Raw genomic sequence first — 17,528 nt, 5'->3', positions numbered from 1 at the left:
GCGATATAGATAATGGTTGGATGGACAAATTATTGTCTCAGAGCACATGTGACAGCTTTCACATAGGCGGGAACACTTGTATATCAGTGGTTGCAGAGGTTATGGTTCAGACAAACACTGAACCTATGAGGACTGATTGAAACAATGACATAACAGGATCAAGTTTTTAATTTTAAAATATCTATCTAGAATTGACTAGATCTGCACCCAATTGCATAAACTCATAAATATTTGTCCCCATTACATGTCTGTATGTTTGAAAAAAAAGTGGAGAAAGAATACGCACCAAAATGTAACCTTTTCTTCCCTGACCCGTCTCGATTCCTTCAACCAAGTTAAGTGATAATCCGTCCATAGGTTTTAGGGTTAAGGTTAGGGTTAGGGGTTTGACATCTAATTGGTCACAATAGATAGTTACAAATATTTTTTTCCTTTCTTTTCCTTCCTCTATCTCCTTCTCAGGCTGGTGAATCTGAGTAGACCCGGCAGTGATGGCACGTTCTCAAGTTGCAAGTGCTTATGTAGAGAGGCTCAGTAAAGTTAACAAGCCTCATTGTTTTGCAGTGAAACTGTAGCAGAATAAAGTTGTGTGAAGCAGATGCTTTGTCTGTTTTTTTTCCTGCAATCTAATGACGTCTAACGACAGCCTCGGAAATCTTGTTGGCATTTTCCAGCTGCCCACACAATAATCAGTCCGTATCCACGTCTGTCTGATATCAACACGAATGAGTGGAAACTTTCGTCATGGCCCTTGCTGTATTAGCAGACTACTCTAAGCTTTGTAGTGCTAATTAGCTTTGTGATTCGTCTAAATCCCCCTCAGTGTGTCCAGTTAGCCTCAGATTTGAGCAACTGTTTGCAGAGATCAGGGCAGATCCCAGCGGAACGCCTAGTGACATTTGCAACCTGCGTTAAAATAGCCCTCCTCTCCACTGTAACTCATATACACGGTACCTAATGTCAGAATTAGAGCTGTGGATTAACCGTGATTGCCTCAGTTTAATCAGAAGAACAACATTGACCAATGATTATGTACAGTATTTAGACCCGTCACTCCTCCCTTGGATCTGTTTGTTTTGCACATCGGACAGGGATTCTGCGCTGCTTTGTTTTGTTGCTCTGTTATTTCTTTCGCCAGGGACTTTAAACCCTCATTGTAACAGGAACCTCAAGTGTCTGAGACCCAGATTAGAAGTTAACGCCTGACATTGAAATAAATACTCATCAGCATGTCTTCCATCCTCACAGCTATGCAGAGTTTTGATTGGCAACATGACAATGTTTAAGTTGAGTTTCCCTAATCATGTGAAAAAATGTCACTAAATATGGCATGTGTCACATTATTTCTCTGCCTGTGTCTTTTTAGTGTCTCCTAATCCAGTGGCTCTTACCAGTAAGACATTAAAGACTCAATGTTAGTTTAATCCAGCCTGAGATTTGTCTCAGTGCCGTCAGTATTCTGATATCATGTAGATTGCTACAGTCTCTACAGCTAGAGGGCTCCCTCGAACAAGACATGACGTGTGGAGGAAGAAAGCCTCAGTATTAAGTCACCAGCATTCTGTACTGGTGACACCATAGCTCCAGAGAAGCAGTTCTTGTTCAGGTTGTTTCACAGTATTTTATAGACAGCCGTGACAACTGAGAGACGCATTAATGGACAAGGAGGCCCAGGTCAAAGATCACAGTGGGCCCCTTTGAATTCCCAAGTTCTTTCAACTCTGCACGTATGTGTAGAAGTTATTTATTAGTAATTCAATTGCGCTGACATTATTATAGTATCACTTTTAGAAACCCTGCGGCTGTAAATTAAAAAGTGTCTTAATGGTCTGTATTTATACAACGCATCACTAGTCTTGAATTGACCACTCTATACCATACAGTTCTGTTTTACATGCACACATTCATACAGTTCATCTATGTGCAACACTTTGTCTATCATTACTCAAACGGGATGACTGGGATCAAACTGCAAACCTTCTGGTTGGTGGACGACCCACTCTTCCCCCTGAGCCACAGCCGCCCTACAAGCTGTTAAAAGCAGTGTATTTATTCATCAAGCAAATGTGAAATAGTGTCGGTGTCCACTTGAGAAGGTTAACCTTAATATTCTACTCTAATTTTTTTATGTTTTCGTTTCCACCAATTGTTGAGCATTGCCTCTGTATTTTCAGCCACTAAATGTAATGTCTTTTTACCATCAGCTGTAACTAACAAGTTTGATGTGGTGACAATTCTCTGCCACTACACTTTTAATCTCAATTTGCAGCTTCAAGTAATTAATATAACTCTTAAAAAATATTCACTTCAAAAACATCCTCAAACCAATTACAAGAATGTAATTGTTAACATGTTACAATTATGTTATTGAGATTATTTGTCAATACACCAGCTGAGGTGATTTGGTCCCCTATTATCATCTTTTTCTTCTTTTCTTCTTCTTTCATCTAAAGAAAAAATATATTTGAAAATGACAGTGTATGAGTCTCAATAAAATATATAAATAAAAAATCATACAAATATGTATAACTAATCAATCATTAGTTAAGGAGCAATAATGAAAAGCTTTTCTGACTGAAGGACAGATGTATTACATTACAAATTGTTTAATTCTACTATTGAAGCATCTACAGTCACATATGACTCACACGTACATGTTGTGTTAACACTTGAATATTCCTGATGATGATGCTACACACAATATAGCCATAGGCTTCCATTCTATGCCTTGTTAGCTGTCAATGCAATAATAAAAGGAAAGTTGTGAAATAATTTCCACAACCACATGAACATTTACCATTTCACCAGTATTTGCATTAATGTAATTTGATTGGCTCGACTATCTCTTTAGGAGCAATTTGATTGGTTTGTGTCTGGACCGCCACTTAAAAAGATCCAAACAGCGCAAGCAAAGCAAAGCAGAGGAACAACAATCCAATTTGGCATCATGTGACATCACCACATTCCATTACAGCCTCCAATGTGAGTGCTGCGTTACCATGTGGCCCTTCTCATTACAAAGCTGATGGAGAGTCTCTCCTCACACAGCTCGCAGCTCTGTCATCCTGGACAGATGACGCTTTCATCACACTTCATGAGGGGTTGGGTTCTCGGAGCATTGGAGACATCCTTTGGCTTTGGCCATGTTCTGAGCCAGGAGACAGGAGACAAGCCTCAGTGAAAGATGTGGTCGGAGAGAAACAAGTAGTTGCTGTGTCAGCCAGCAGGTAGCCACTCTCAGTACTGGCAGCTTTAGTCCTGTTTCAGAGGTAGAACTTATGCTACAGTCTCCAAATAGTTATCTTTCAGGTTTTGTTTTCATAAAATTATATTTAGGTGTTTTTTTTTTAAAGAAATTTTAGGAATAGAAAAAAAGTTTGTTCTTATTACTGATAGTATTTGTGTTGTGTTAGGGGATGTTTAATAGCTGTTTATACTTGCCTTTGTAAACCCAGTATATCCTATTAGAAAGCACTATTTGGGGTTTGCCGGGCTGTGAAAATTGTGTTATCAGGCAGAGTCCTTCGACAAACTTTAAACTTCTTAGCTTCAGGAAAACTGATGCAGAGCATTATGGATCAACATCCATTTATAGTACAATTGTGTTACTGAAATCTCTTCAAAGAAAAATTCCCAAGTTATTTCAATTGTATTGGATTTGACTGCAACGCTGTTTACCCCTGAAAACCCAAAAGTGTTTTGTGGACTCAAACGCTTCACCCACACCCCCATCGCAATTGTAGTGAGTAGAGAATGAGTGTATTTTAATTTTTCTGTGAACTATCCCTTTAAGCCCTATGACACAAATTGTGATTAAGGAATATGGGCTATACAAATATAATTGATCGTTCATACATACATGATACATACACACATACATACAGACAGACAGACAGACAGACATAAGTTTGTGATTTTGCGAGGCTGTGTGCTTTTATTTTGAAGGCCCGTCCTCTGGCTTCCTCTCCTCCCCGTGTTGCACTGTGTGTGTGTGTGTGTTGCAGTGTGTGTGATGATTCCTCACTGAGGCTGAGGAGCAGAGCACAGCGCTGAGAGAAGAGGAGGAGAACCTGTTCAGCAACTTCACTCCAACTTTCAGTCCGCTCCTCCACCAGCTCCACACACGCCCTGTCAGAGAGAGGAGGCTTTTGTTTTGTCCATCCACTGTTTCCTTCTCGCTTCACGCCGGCCATGTCTGGATCGTACTGTAAAAGTTTGTACCCGTTCACCGGGGAGCAGCACCAGCAGGGACTGAGCTTCGAGGCCGGGGACGTTATCAAGGTGGTGCAGGCGGTGCCCGGAGGATGGTGGGAGGGGGAGAAGGATGGAGCCAGGGGCTGGTTCCCCTCCAGTTATGTCCAAGTGCTGGAGGTAAGACTCAATTTCCTTTACATCATCATGTCGACTTAATACCAAACGTAATTGGATCTTAATTGGATGAATATTCTCTTCAGGACTTTGGACTTGGCTGTTGAAATTCTTTTGAAAACCAACTTGTGTCACTTGTGTTTTTCTGTCACACACACACACACACACACACACACACACACATACACAGTCGTGTCTCCATGACTTCAGTGGACATCACGTTGACTTGCATTGATTTACTGAAGACAAACCCTTAATCCAAGTTACTACTTACTTAAACCTAACTCTAACCTAAACCTGACTTTAACCTAAACCTGACTTTAACCTCATCTTGAAACATGTCTTCACCTTAACATTTTATTGATTTACATTTTGGGGACTTGCCTTTTGCCCCCATCAAAAAGAAAAGTCCCCATTAAAAAGAGAAGTCCCTATAAAGTGACGTGATACCTAGACCACACACACACTGACACAGCGGAAGTTAAAGACTGTACTAAGTGATGCACTAATAAATAGTTTTCCCGTGCTGGGTTTAGCAGATTAACTCTAACCTTCCCAGCAGCCCGAGCGGCTGCACACTTCCTCATTCCACACACATTCCTCTGAAATACTCAGGTCTCTCCTCAGTGCGCGTGAATGCACAGGGCCTGCTGCTCTCTCTCCCTCTCCCTCTCTCTCTCTCTCCCCCCATTGTCAATCTTCCCGTCCCCACCCAGCACCCAGCAGCCCCCCCTCTCTTTACCCTCAAGAGAATTTAGATTTAGAAACACGGCTCCTGCTGTATCTCAGAAAACATGTCTCTCATGAAGAAATTCTTTTGTTTGAGTTCAGCGTGAATGACTGTGGGTTTGAGATACTGGAGAAGATTTGAGTTTGTGGTGGAGTCGGGGACACCACCCAGCATTCTGACAGTTAGTCATAATCAGCCTGTATCCAAAAAGGGGAGGGCACCAAGCCAGCATTCCCAGCGATGGCACCAGGGCTGCTGCCATTTTTATCACTTCGCCACTCTGAGTGTGAGAAGATACAGAAACATGATTTGTGACTGAGTGACACCAGTGATATTTGTGCCCCGGTTCTGGACTCGCGCTGATTTAGATCCGGCCCCCAGCACCGGATGGACGTGGACACACAAACCTGTAGCACCAGATGGTTGAAGAGCAACGTCCCTTATCTTCTCTCAGACCAGGGCAGGAATGGAGTTGGTGGGTGAGGCAGCAGGAGAACCCGTTTTCATCAGGCACTCACCGTGCTGAAGTGTGGATGAGCGAGATGCCTCAGCCTCTGAAGTGAAGTGAACCTCCCTGTAGGCAGCAGCGAAGTATCACTCTAATTGATTAGACCTGTTGTAGTCGTCTGCAACAGCTCACGGATCTGCCATGTGTGATGTGATTCACACGGTGAAGTGAATGGGAAAGGTTAACCAGGGTGGGATTGAGAATTTAGTGTAGTGTAGACCTGAGTGCCGAAGGGTTAACCCCTGATCAAAACCCCCCACATCATTTGTCAGTGTCAAACCTGAGGATTTGTTAGGCTTGTAAACGACTGGGTTGTGGGTCTGTTTACTACAGGCCCACATTAGTGCTGTGCAGTTGTCTTGGTTTGTGGGCGAATGATAGAAATCAGCTGATATCGACCTTTCACAAAGATATCAGTAACAGCGTTTACATCTGTTGATACCTTCCTATATGAAAACTAGAATTTTTTCAGAAAAAGCTATGCAGGAAAAAAGAGAATTTATGTTTACATTTTATTTTAGAATTATGTTTATTTTCTTAATTCAAGGTCTAGTTTAGATTTTTAAGTTTAAATAATACTTATTGACAATAACTTATTTTTTAAACTTTTTTTTTTTACAACAAATTTCTTTGTCGTAAGGGTTCGATAATGACATCTTAGAAATCCATCAATCCATCATCTATACCTCTAATGCTTTGAGGGTAACAGGGAGCATGAGCCAATCCCAGCTGACAGGGAGTTGGGTCCCCAGCAAATCAGAGAGCCAGCATACGGAGACAATCAACCAATCACACTCGCATTCACACTAACCCTAACCCTAACCCTAACCGTGAATTTAGAGTCTCCCCATCAACCCAACCCCTAATCTAAATGTCTTTGGACTGTGGGAAGAAGCCAGAGTAAACCCACGTACCCCAAAGTGTTATATCTTAGGAATCATTTAAAAAAAATCATATATATATTTGTCACTATATGTCTATTTCTGAAAATGTTTACCCTAAACATTTGTTGGGCTCTTATTAATATATGACCCAGAAAAAAGTAAAATGTCTCTATGAATCTAAAGGCTTATCAAGGCGATTGCGAGGCAAACGATGCTTTGCGTTGTCTCTGGTGTTGTCACAATACTTCTATCCTTAAATATCTTGGTACCTGCACTGAAACAACCATATCTCCAATATTTATAATAGACTAGAGGCTATAATCTCCATGACAACTGCGTGAACTCCATCACACACTGAACTCACTCTGATCCCTCAGCTGGATGCACGGACTTTTTTTTCTTCAATAAGCACTGATGCAAAGACAGATAACAGCCTAAGCCCTAAAGATAGACCAAAACAAGCAACAGCAGCAGCACGCTAATCGGATCTTGGCTCCGTTTTTTTTATCACAAATTGAGTTTCTGTGGTCGGCAGCTTGAATCGAATGCTTGAATGTGGTATTGTGGGTTCTGATTCTCAGGACACACCTTTTCCTGTCACTCTCTCCTGCTCTCTGGACCTAAAAATAACCAGTGGAAAAGAGCAGAATGACAGTAGAAACAAAGGTGGGTGGCTGGGAGACTATGAGTCCTCACGTCTGTCTCCGTCTGCTTCACCTGTTCCACGCTGCGTCTCCACTGATTCAAGTTATAGTTTCACCTCATGTGCATTTAAAGTGGTGTGAGGAAGTCACGGTTTGATTTTAGTATAAATTAAATTATGCCAAAACTGAATAAATAAATAATACTGCCTTCTACATCAGAACTGATGTGGATTACCTTTATTGGTTGAAATGTTTGCCTGTTAGACTTCAGTTTCGCTTTCAGTATTACGGCAGTTAATCAGGCGTGATTCACCTCCAGGCTAAACACATAATGAAACTGCAGGTTCTCTTCAAGTTGCTCGGATGGGTTGTAGGATGACAGAGTGACACAAAGAGCCGGTTCTCCACTTCCTCATTCTGGTTATTTACTCCAGACTCTTTCGGGCTTTTAAGGAAATCCCCCTTCGCTCATGGGGGATGTTGCTCAACATCTCCGTTGCCTCACTTCATATGTTTGCTAATGATCATAAATTCTGGCCTATGTGTGTTAATCACCTTGACAAGGATTTGTGTAAATGGCCCAACTGACAATGGAGCTTTCGTCTGGCTCTGTTGTCATCCTCAGTGCTGGGGCTTTGTTCTACAAACAGACCCATTCTTCCAAGCATAATGCATCATTCAGAACCTGTTGCCGCCTGGTGCTTCACCCTCCAGTGCAGCTGATTCTCACAGACCAACACTTGATGCTGCCTCAAAGTTTGACTGTCTTCTAATAACGGCATAATTCCATCCTCCTACTTAAAAATGACCATTTTAATTCATAAGAATCCTATTCAAGTTTGATACTCTTAAAGGATTTACTGCTGCAGTCTAACATGGTCCAGCAGCCAATGTTAGACAACTTTAGAAAAGATGTAGTATTACTGTAAAGCTGATGTTACTGAGTCACTTCTCCAACACCTCTTCTTTACTTGTGCTTATCTTATACTGTGTTGTATTATACACCAAAATAATTGTGACTACATAGCTTGTAGCGGTAAAAGACAATTGCAGTTATATTTGAGTTAAGCTACTTTAAAGGTGTTGAAAGGGATCTGGACATAGATTTGCATACTTACCGATTATTGGAGGCATTTCTTATGCTGGTATCGGAGCATCTCAAATTTCATATGCCGCTGTCTACAACGTTTACAAAAAAAGGATTATAACATGAGTCTGTGGCTCGACTCCGTTATCCAACAGCTAATAATGTGCTGCTAATGTTAGATAAAGCCTGGTTTGAATCGCCATCTCTGACTAAGCTAACTTAGTTTGGATATTATCTCCACCTGGCTACTCTTCTAGTAGCCCTTGTAGTACTGGGGCCAAATGAAGGGTAACGGAGGTTTGCTCTGGAGAAATTACAGGGAAAACCATCTTAAATTGATGGGATTGGTTCCTTAGGTTGGTGTCATATGAAGACCTAGGTGTCCATTATTTCTTTGGGACTTTCATTGGTTAACTGCAGTTCTAAGATGGAAATACTCAGTCGTTGAGTTGACTGCTTACTTCTCGTTTGATAGTGTATCATGTAAAAGCACCATGTAAAGACATGTTAACAAGGTTTTAATCGGAGGGGTCTGTAACAGATAGACAGAGAGGTGTAACTAATAGATGTATTCATTTTGCCATCATGATCTTGTAAAGAAAGTGAACAAGGCTATGAGTAAAAAGTTGGAAAAAGTAAAAAAGATAATGTAAAAAGAAGACAGTTATTAGTGATTGCCCTGACATCCAAACGAGGTAGCCTGAGAAACATCGTCACCTCCTTAGTGTCTTGTTCAAGGTGCTGATTTGAGAGAGAACACTGTGATCCCTTCTCTCTGTGGATATCAGATATAGAATGAGGTCCAATGAGTGAGACGCTGCCGTTTGACAGCTTATCTAATTGACTCAAGCAGAACATGGTATTCCTGTATGAGTAAACCAACACGTCCCGAACGCCTTGAGTCATAAAGGATAGAGAGTGGTTGGCTCATTAGTGCTCAGTGTTCAACTCATGAGGAGGAAACAAAAAGAAAAGAGAGACGTCCTGGTTACCATGGCTTTCTGCCTGACGACTCCATGATGTCACCCAGAGCAGCTGAATGGAAGATATTGTCCAAAGCCGACTGGAATAAATGAGAAATGTTTGGTTTCTTTTATCGGCAAATCAATCGGGCGGATTCACTCTTTAAATCAACCTGCTTGAAAATAATTTGTCAGCCACCCCGTGGTGTCTGGAGCTGTCACTGTTTCCAGACAGACGTTTACATGCTGGGAATGTCTTCGTGACCAAGTCTGGATCTGTGTCATTGCTCTGTTGCTCCATCATTCCATGGAGTAATGTCTTGTTACCAGGTTCCATCTATTTACTGTAAGTGAGTCCAAGTGAAAACACTGCGGTTTTTACCCACGTATTTTTCACCTTATCAGCTGGACAGAAGGATTCCTCAGATATAAGTGGAATGTCATTGGACAAAGTAACAAGTCTTTCTGCCGTTCTACAGTTTATGTTTTTAGTAATGAAACAGATAAAAACTTGATAATAAATCTTGAATACATTTTTGCTGTGTCATTGAATAACATTTATGTGTCATTGAATAACATTTATGTGATGCCAGGCTGATGTTTGTGTGAAGTGTTGGTACTTTTCAGCGGCTCTGTAGCTGGAGTTGTAATTATTTTTGGAATTTCGCACTGTATGACTAAACGTAATTCCCATCTTTGTTGTAAGGTCGTCAATGGTCCCTTTATATCAAAGTGAAGCAAACAACAGTATACACAATATTTTTTGGGGAGGCTGCTCAGCAATACACTTACAGGTCAGAACAACAATCACAGCATGGCTATTACCACTAATTCGTACATTTATATATCAGCCTAAACATGTAGGCCACGCCAACACGTCTGTTGTTGAAAATCATTGTTTCCAATAAAGTAAAAAGAGGTGGAATTCTGAATTCTGTCTACCACTTGAAGAGGCCAGTCACTGTAGAGATGAGTTAATGTTGCTTTTCCCATATGTTAATATTGGTCTCACATTATTATTACAGCACTATGTATTGTTTCTCTTCCGTGTGAATCACGGTGTGCCAGGGGAACTACTGTAAGCAATTTGCAAAGAGCCGTAAATTATGGAGAACCACTTTGTCTCCCTAATGCTTCTCCTGGTGGAGTGTCAGCTGTGTTTATTATGAAACTGTAGAGCGGAGAGCGAGTGGCATGGGGTGTTTTTTGGGGGGTGGTGGTTTTAGATGGTGATTCAGTCTGGCATAATCGCTGTAGTGGTATGTGGGGGTCACACCACTGCTGTAGAGGCTCCAGCACACGGCCAGGTGCTTCCCCTCTACACGCTGGAAAACCAACACCGCCCCTCCTTTGATGACGTCGTTCCAAAATACACTAATTTTTGGTCGTGGAACCAATTCAGTATGGAACTGTGAAATATCAGCTGAGGAAGTGAAGAACCCACTGTGGCTTCTCTGAAAACACCTGGTTAACCACATTTTTTTGTTTGTTTTGACACTGAAGAATAGATTTGAGGTATTCACACATTAAAGCTGTGACAGAGGGGCCACAAAAATGCTTGTAAACTAGAGGTATTCTGTGGTAGCAGGTCAGTTTAATGAGCTTTGAACTGAGTATGAATAATACAACAACAGAAATTTGTGTCCAAATTTAGGTTTAGTTGGCCGAGGTAACTATTTTAAGACCTAATCTCTTTTGTCTTATAGTCGCCGCTACTGTGGCTATTTTGAGTTATAGCCCGAAAATGTAATTTCAAGAGTAATTACAGTTATTTTCCTAGTTTTCCTCTGACTTGCATATGGAATTTGGCCAGAATCTTGTAAATTATCCTGTAGTGTTGTGTAGGAATCAGTGTGAAAATCTAAAACTGACCAATCAGTGTGTTACCAAAAATAAAAATATACCCAGGCCACACATTTGTATTAAATCTGCCAAGCTGAACTTAGCTGAAGTCTTTGAGTAACAGCACTCTGTAAATTAAATTCTATATGAGCTAATAATCATGCCTGCTAATTTGGGAGAACGCCCCAGTGGAACGCCCACAGTGGGTGGTGTAGTAGTAAATCCAGTATGTGTCTCTCATCCTTAATGTTAGTTTTAAGGGCATGTCAAGTAATCATGTGGTTAGCTCTAGTGCATCACAGAAAGAAGGTTGTTGGTTCAAATCCTAGTTCGGCATGGGCCTTTCGGATAAGCACAACAGATTGGATGAATGGATGGATGGGCCCTTATCCCCATATGTGTCATCCAAGGTGTCAAGGTGCATACTATAACATGACTTTGCCAGAGGATGGGAAGTTGAGCGAATGATTCCATCATCACTGCCCTTTCTTGCTGGTGATTTGTTTAAAATGAAAGCTATATTATAAAAAGTTGCTATATTTCTGTGAACAGAGTTCTTACTTCAAATGTTAATTCAGGCATTAAGCTAAACACTTGAATTTTGACCATCTACAAATTTACAGGGTCTTCATAAATACATTTCTTGCTCAGTGCTTTATTTTGAGAAAAGTTGTCCATCAATCCATCCGCTTCTCTCCAGGTTCATGGTGGTAGCAGGATAAGCAAAAACTGGCCTAGACACCATCCTCCCTAACCACATCCTCCAGCTTCTCCTGGGGGATCCTCGTCCATTCCCAGGCCAGATGGGTCATATATTCCCTCCAGAGTGTTCTGGGTCTATCCCAGGATCTCCAACCAGTTAGAGCGGTGTGAAATAACCTACACTAACAGTCATCTGTGATTCTCCCTGATTAGATACTAAACTTAGACTGACTCATTTAAATAGCACAGAACAGGGCTATCATTTTACAGTGACAGTGAAATATGATCCAGGAAGTAAAATTTAAGGTGTGGGTTAATGGTTTACCGGGGACCAAGTTACCAGAATGGCAGCTATTTGCTTTGGCATTGATGTTACAAAGTTTTTTTTTTTTATGTACGCTGACATATATTTGAATGTGTCTTGCTGGATGAAATAGTGGAGCAAAAGGTGAGGCTGGTTTTACCCTTTTGCCAGAGGACCATGGGTTGTTTTGCATGAAACACCCACTTTGGCCCCCCCACAGACCATCTCAATTCAAATTGGACTACAGGTTTTAACGCATGGCTAAAGTGCATCTGAGGGAAACTGCAGACAGCCTCGTAGCAAACCCATTTGGTTGCTGGTACCTCCTACTTAGTTTGTGTGGTTACTGCCGAAACTCATTGGAACATGCAGCAGCCTGCCAATGCTGCACTAATCCACCAGTTGATTTGCCGTTTCATCTTACCCTCATTTCTGAACAAGATGCTGAGATGCTGTTGTTATGCCTATCACTTTGGGCAGCTACTTGCTCCAAACCGGAAAGTTAACTATCCACAATTTTCTCGCGCAGTACTAGGCCTGAGACTTGGAGGGATTTTAGGCGATGTTAGGAACAGACCAGTTTCTGCAAAGGGTTGTTCGACCGAATCCACAGCAAAAAGGGCTACATGTTCTGAAACACATGTAAAAGGTTAGTATGAAAATTGGGTCCTGCACTCTATGATGGCTAGAATCATAGAAATTGCGACATTGCTGCGCACTCTATTGTGCAAAGTCTTTTGTGGTGTTAACATGCATTTGCATACACATAACAGAAGTAGCTCGAGAGTTTGAGAAGTTCAAACCCTGCTTACTTTCTCACCTCCGCAATACAGTACATTTGGTTGTTGGTTTCAGAACATCACAAAAAGTAGCTCCCCTCAATAAGCAGACTTATTAGATCCCGTTCAGACCTGTTATTAACATCTCTCCTGAGTGATCCCATTATCAGTGGATAGCTCTAAGTACAGGTGTCAACACACTCCAATGCGTTCTAAGTGCATTTTGAGATCCAATCCCTCAGACCACATTTGGAGCTGTGTGAATTCAAGTCTGTCCTGGGCCACATTGAAGGACCACAGTTGACGTCCTCTGAGCTGCTTCAGTTTCACAATGAATTAAAAGGACTTTTACTCTTCTCAATGCCCTTCACTGACCACAGCATAATGATTGTTATTATTTTCAAAATGAGTAAAGTCCTTGAATTCGGGAGTCTGCAAACTTCCTGATCCGAAGGGAACAACCCGCCATTATCTGGTGGACCACTGTGGCCTCAAACTTGAAGCTGCTGACTCTCATTTCAGCTCCATCACACTCAGCTGTAACTGGTCCAGGAGTTCACATGTTGATGAAGCATCTGCAAAAGCTGTTTGCTCACGTGTGAGTATTTTATCCATTAATCTGCAACGATCCAAAAGCCAAATATGATATAGATTAAAGCATGTGACTCGTAACCGACGACAAGCTTGATTCTTGGAGAAGAATGGGGGCCACATGGGATGTTCGAAGGGGGAAATGTAGATCAGGTGGTGAAAACCCAGATCAATCCGAACCACAGAAGTCTACCAGTTGATATTTCACAACAACGTATACACAGCCTCAACCACTGGCTAGCACATTCAAGAATCAAGCTGCATCTGTTTAAACTTGGCTGAAATGTTTTTGGGGAAGGACAGTGTGCGGTAAGCTCAACCCTGAAGCGACTAACGTGGATACAACTGCGACTTCTGTTGTTGCAAAATTGTTGCAAAACTGTACTGGCTGAGAGAAGCCGTCATTCTTTATTGCTTTGACCTGCAACGGCTGTTAACTGCTCACAGCGAGGTATGAGGTGCTGTGTAAAACTCAGTGAGTTTAGTGCTTGAGTGGAAAGCTGAACAGTGGATTGACATGCTGCCATATCTGATCCCTGGGTATATAAGTATGCCTGTGAAGATGAGATCTGCACACTGGAGAGTGCGCCCTGTCATATGCGGTGCACAGTGTGTGTCACAGTGGTCGTGTCTCAGTCACGCCATGTGTATGGCTGAAGTGGGAGATTAGAGGCGAAACAAGACTTGAGAAATTCGCATAAACTGGAGGGGGGGTGGGGGGGTGGCAGGATGTAACAAAACAGGCATTGTAGGCTGTGCGGACCACTCCAGCTTGCACATGCACACATAAGCACACATGCAGCCAGTGCTTAAGCATTTAGCAGACAATAATGACAGTTTGTGTGAGCATACGTGCATGTGTTACATGCTTAAACATGCATGTGCATCTCTCCTCCTCCTCCTCCTCCTCCTCCCTGCCTGAGTGTCTGAAGTGTCTCTCCATCTGGGAATGTGGCTTCGCTTCAGGCTCCCACATCTGCCCAAACCAAAACAATGTCTCCCAAATAAAGATACGGTCCGCAGCCCCCGTCGCTCTCTATCCCTCTCCCTGTCTCCCTCCGTCTCCCTCCAAGGACTGCTCCGTTCTATCTCTCCTCCCCTGTTCACTCCGGCTCAGTTGAGCCTCATCCTAACACATTCTGCTCTCTATAGATAGCAGCCAAGCGCACATGTGAGAATTTCTCCTCAGCTGTATTTCTCACACGAGGACTAAACTTAACCCAGAGGTTTGGGAACCCTCAGCCCAGTTTTCCGAACTCTTGGGCAACAGGTCAGGCATCACAATAACAGGGGTGATGAGACGTAGTTAGTTGTTCTACGATGTGTGTGGGAGACTATTTGTGAGCATGCCTTTGTTTTGTACACTGGAGGAATTCCGACACCAATATTCAGATTTTGGGCTGAAGCTGCACATTCTATTTACTCAGGAAAAACTTGAACCCCCCCCCCCCCCCTAAAAAATCGTAAAACAAACCCCATAATCAATAAAATACAGCTCTCCAACCAAAGATAATATTGATTTATCTGCTATAACTCAAACCATTATGACCAGAAAATTTGTTTCTCATTGATTATTGCACCTTCTTCTCTTCATTATGTATGAACCCAATTGGGATGTAAATATGTGATACACATACCAGGCTTCCTACGGTCATGAAAAACGTAGAAAAGTCATGGAATTGTTAAAGGTTTATTTCCAGGCCTGGAAATGTACTTGAAAAAAATGTAATCCCCAAAGTTTTGGAGAAGTCATGGAAATTTGTTATACTCCCATTTTCATGTCGTTCATTTACGCTGAGTTTTAAATAAGTCATATGCTTTTAAAAGAAATACGCTCATAATATAACCAGACATACGCTCTTTTAATTCTCATTGTTGGCTTAAATACTAAATTAGGTCACTTTTTCATGTATACACCGAGATCTCACAAAATATTTGTTCATGGAAATTTGGTTTAAAGTTATTGAAAAGTCATGGAAAATCATGGACATCCATTGGTCAAAATGTGTATGAACCCTGACATACACCATCAAAGCTATTTTCTGAAATGAATGCATCTGATGTCCATCAATGATAAATGTCAATTAATGAACCATTACATTGAAGATTCTCTCCATAACTTAGCTTGAAATCAGCCTTAGGCCTTATCACTGTATCAGTTATCACATCTATCAGTGGATTGGTAGATGGTGATAATGTAGAAAGTGTTAAGTTTGTGCATCACCACTTGCTCCTTGGTGTTGGTGATGACTGGGCAGCTGCGTCCCCCTTTGGTCAGACCCTAGCCTCAGCAGTTGTTTGTGAACTTCCCATTAACCCAGGGTGTAACAGTGTGGTCCCAGAAAGGGAAAGTGGGGGCATGTATGAGCGAACAATAGGAAACAGACACTTCCCCTGTCTGTCACACCTCTGCTCACAACATGACGAGGCCGCCAGTAGGGGTGGAACATCACGCTATACGCCCATCCACATCGCCCATCTGCCATTTCAGTAGAAACTCTCAGACAAGAGATGGCCCAGCACGTTCTCTGTCTGCATCTCATCATGAAAATGGTATTTTGCTTGTGGCTGTTTACAGCTCTGCTCCAGCATGTGTGCAGCTGGGATTTGTTTTGCAGTATGAAATGTCATGAAATTGTGGAAAAAAACACACAAGTATGGTATTCTTGTGTTGTTGTTTTTTCAGGAAGGACTACATAGAGAGAAAACATGATTTGCTCTGCACTTAGAACATCGTGTGGTTATCTTTGGGACCTTAGTTGTGTTTTTCATCTTTGGTGAGGGCTAAAATACAATGCTACCTAAGGAATCTCCAAACTGAGAGGAATTCATATCTAAAACCAGAACCTAGAACAAAAAAGTCTGTGTCAGATCAGGTGATCATAGAGTCCTACATTCTTGCTGGGACTTAGAAAATACCCATGACAACTCGCACTTTGTGCATCGTGTTTTCTGACTTATGTTTCACTTCTGCTGTGGAAAAAAAACAAACTCTTCCTTTATCAGCCTAACAGGATGAGTATAACTGAAAGTCATAGCCTGTTACCCTAACCTGGATTGTATTATATTATTTGACTGGTTTCCAAATAACCTGTCCTTCAAAAAGTCGCCTCCTTCTATTGTTTTAACACAGAGCTGTCGTCTATCTGACCACCACCCAATACACCAAAGTTTGAAAAAGATTGTGGCTATGTTCATAAAAATTCAAATATTAATGGTAGGCCTGCGAGGTGATGTGAACTCTGGTTACTTTTATGACAATAATTAGCTCTACAGACCAACCTCCACATTGCTGCTTCGCTCTGAGCTGAACTGAAGCACTGGACATGAAGGATTAGGGATTTTTCAAATATGGATTTCATTTGCTGAGATATTGACTTGTGTAAAACTATTTTAAAACATGTATTTTACACAAGACGCCCCTCGTGTTCATGTTCAGAATACTCTGTGTCTTTGGATCTCTCTATATGGAAACTCGACAGCTGTTGGACAGACCTTGACCCCCGCAAACTTTACTCTTCCAAAATCCAGATGTTTCCATAGGACTCAGCAGAGGTCAGGTTCAGCTTACACACTCCTTTTCACACATAGCCATGGTATACCCCCCCAACACACACGCGCACACACACACACATTCACATATGCACACACCCTGTCACTCGTCAGGAGGTACTGAGTCACTCAGGCATGTGCGAGGACAGCTCAATGTTAGTCCTGGCCAATAATCCAGTCTGTTGAAACTCTGGACCACTGAGGCTGCATATTCATCCTCCTCCACACAGACAGTGAGTGGGTGACCAGTATTTCACAAGCCATGTGATTTCAGACAGCAGCAGTTGCATCTGATGAGTCACCTTTTCTGTGTTGTGACGGTACAAACCTGCTGAAAGCTCAATGATGGCTTTGTTACTCTGGTTAGTCAGATCTGCGCCAAAGACTCAACGACTCAGTATTTACTCGTTGCTCAATGTTGAACAAATGTCTGTTTCTCTGAAGTTGTTGGGAGAAGGAACCGGGTTATTCTCTGCTAGTGCAGTGCTCGTTCTCTCTCTGCCTGTTTGGAATGTTCTGCGTCTCCTGTGTTAATGTTCCAGAGCTACTTCAGAATTATTCCTTGTCATTAGTGA

At 41.9% G+C, this 17,528-nt stretch overlaps 1 protein-coding gene across 1 annotated transcript in view; it reads left to right on the top strand.

The window, feature by feature from the left end:
- Positions 1 to 3,988: 3,988 nt before the first annotated feature.
- gas7b (growth arrest-specific 7b) overlaps positions 3,989 to 17,528 on the top strand; it is a 55,534-nt gene continuing 41,994 nt past the window's right edge. Inside the window, exon 1 of the mRNA XM_053413405.1 lies at positions 3,989 to 4,371. Coding sequence (XP_053269380.1) covers positions 4,192 to 4,371 — 180 coding nt within the window. The 5' untranslated portion in view covers positions 3,989 to 4,191. The remainder of the gene's footprint in view (positions 4,372 to 17,528) is intronic.

This window comes from Pleuronectes platessa, chromosome 21 (assembly GCF_947347685.1).
Source record: "Pleuronectes platessa chromosome 21, fPlePla1.1, whole genome shotgun sequence".
Taxonomy (NCBI): domain Eukaryota; kingdom Metazoa; phylum Chordata; class Actinopteri; order Pleuronectiformes; family Pleuronectidae; genus Pleuronectes; species Pleuronectes platessa.
Note: the sequence above shows the minus strand (reverse complement) of the source record. Positions and strands in the feature narration are given on the sequence as shown.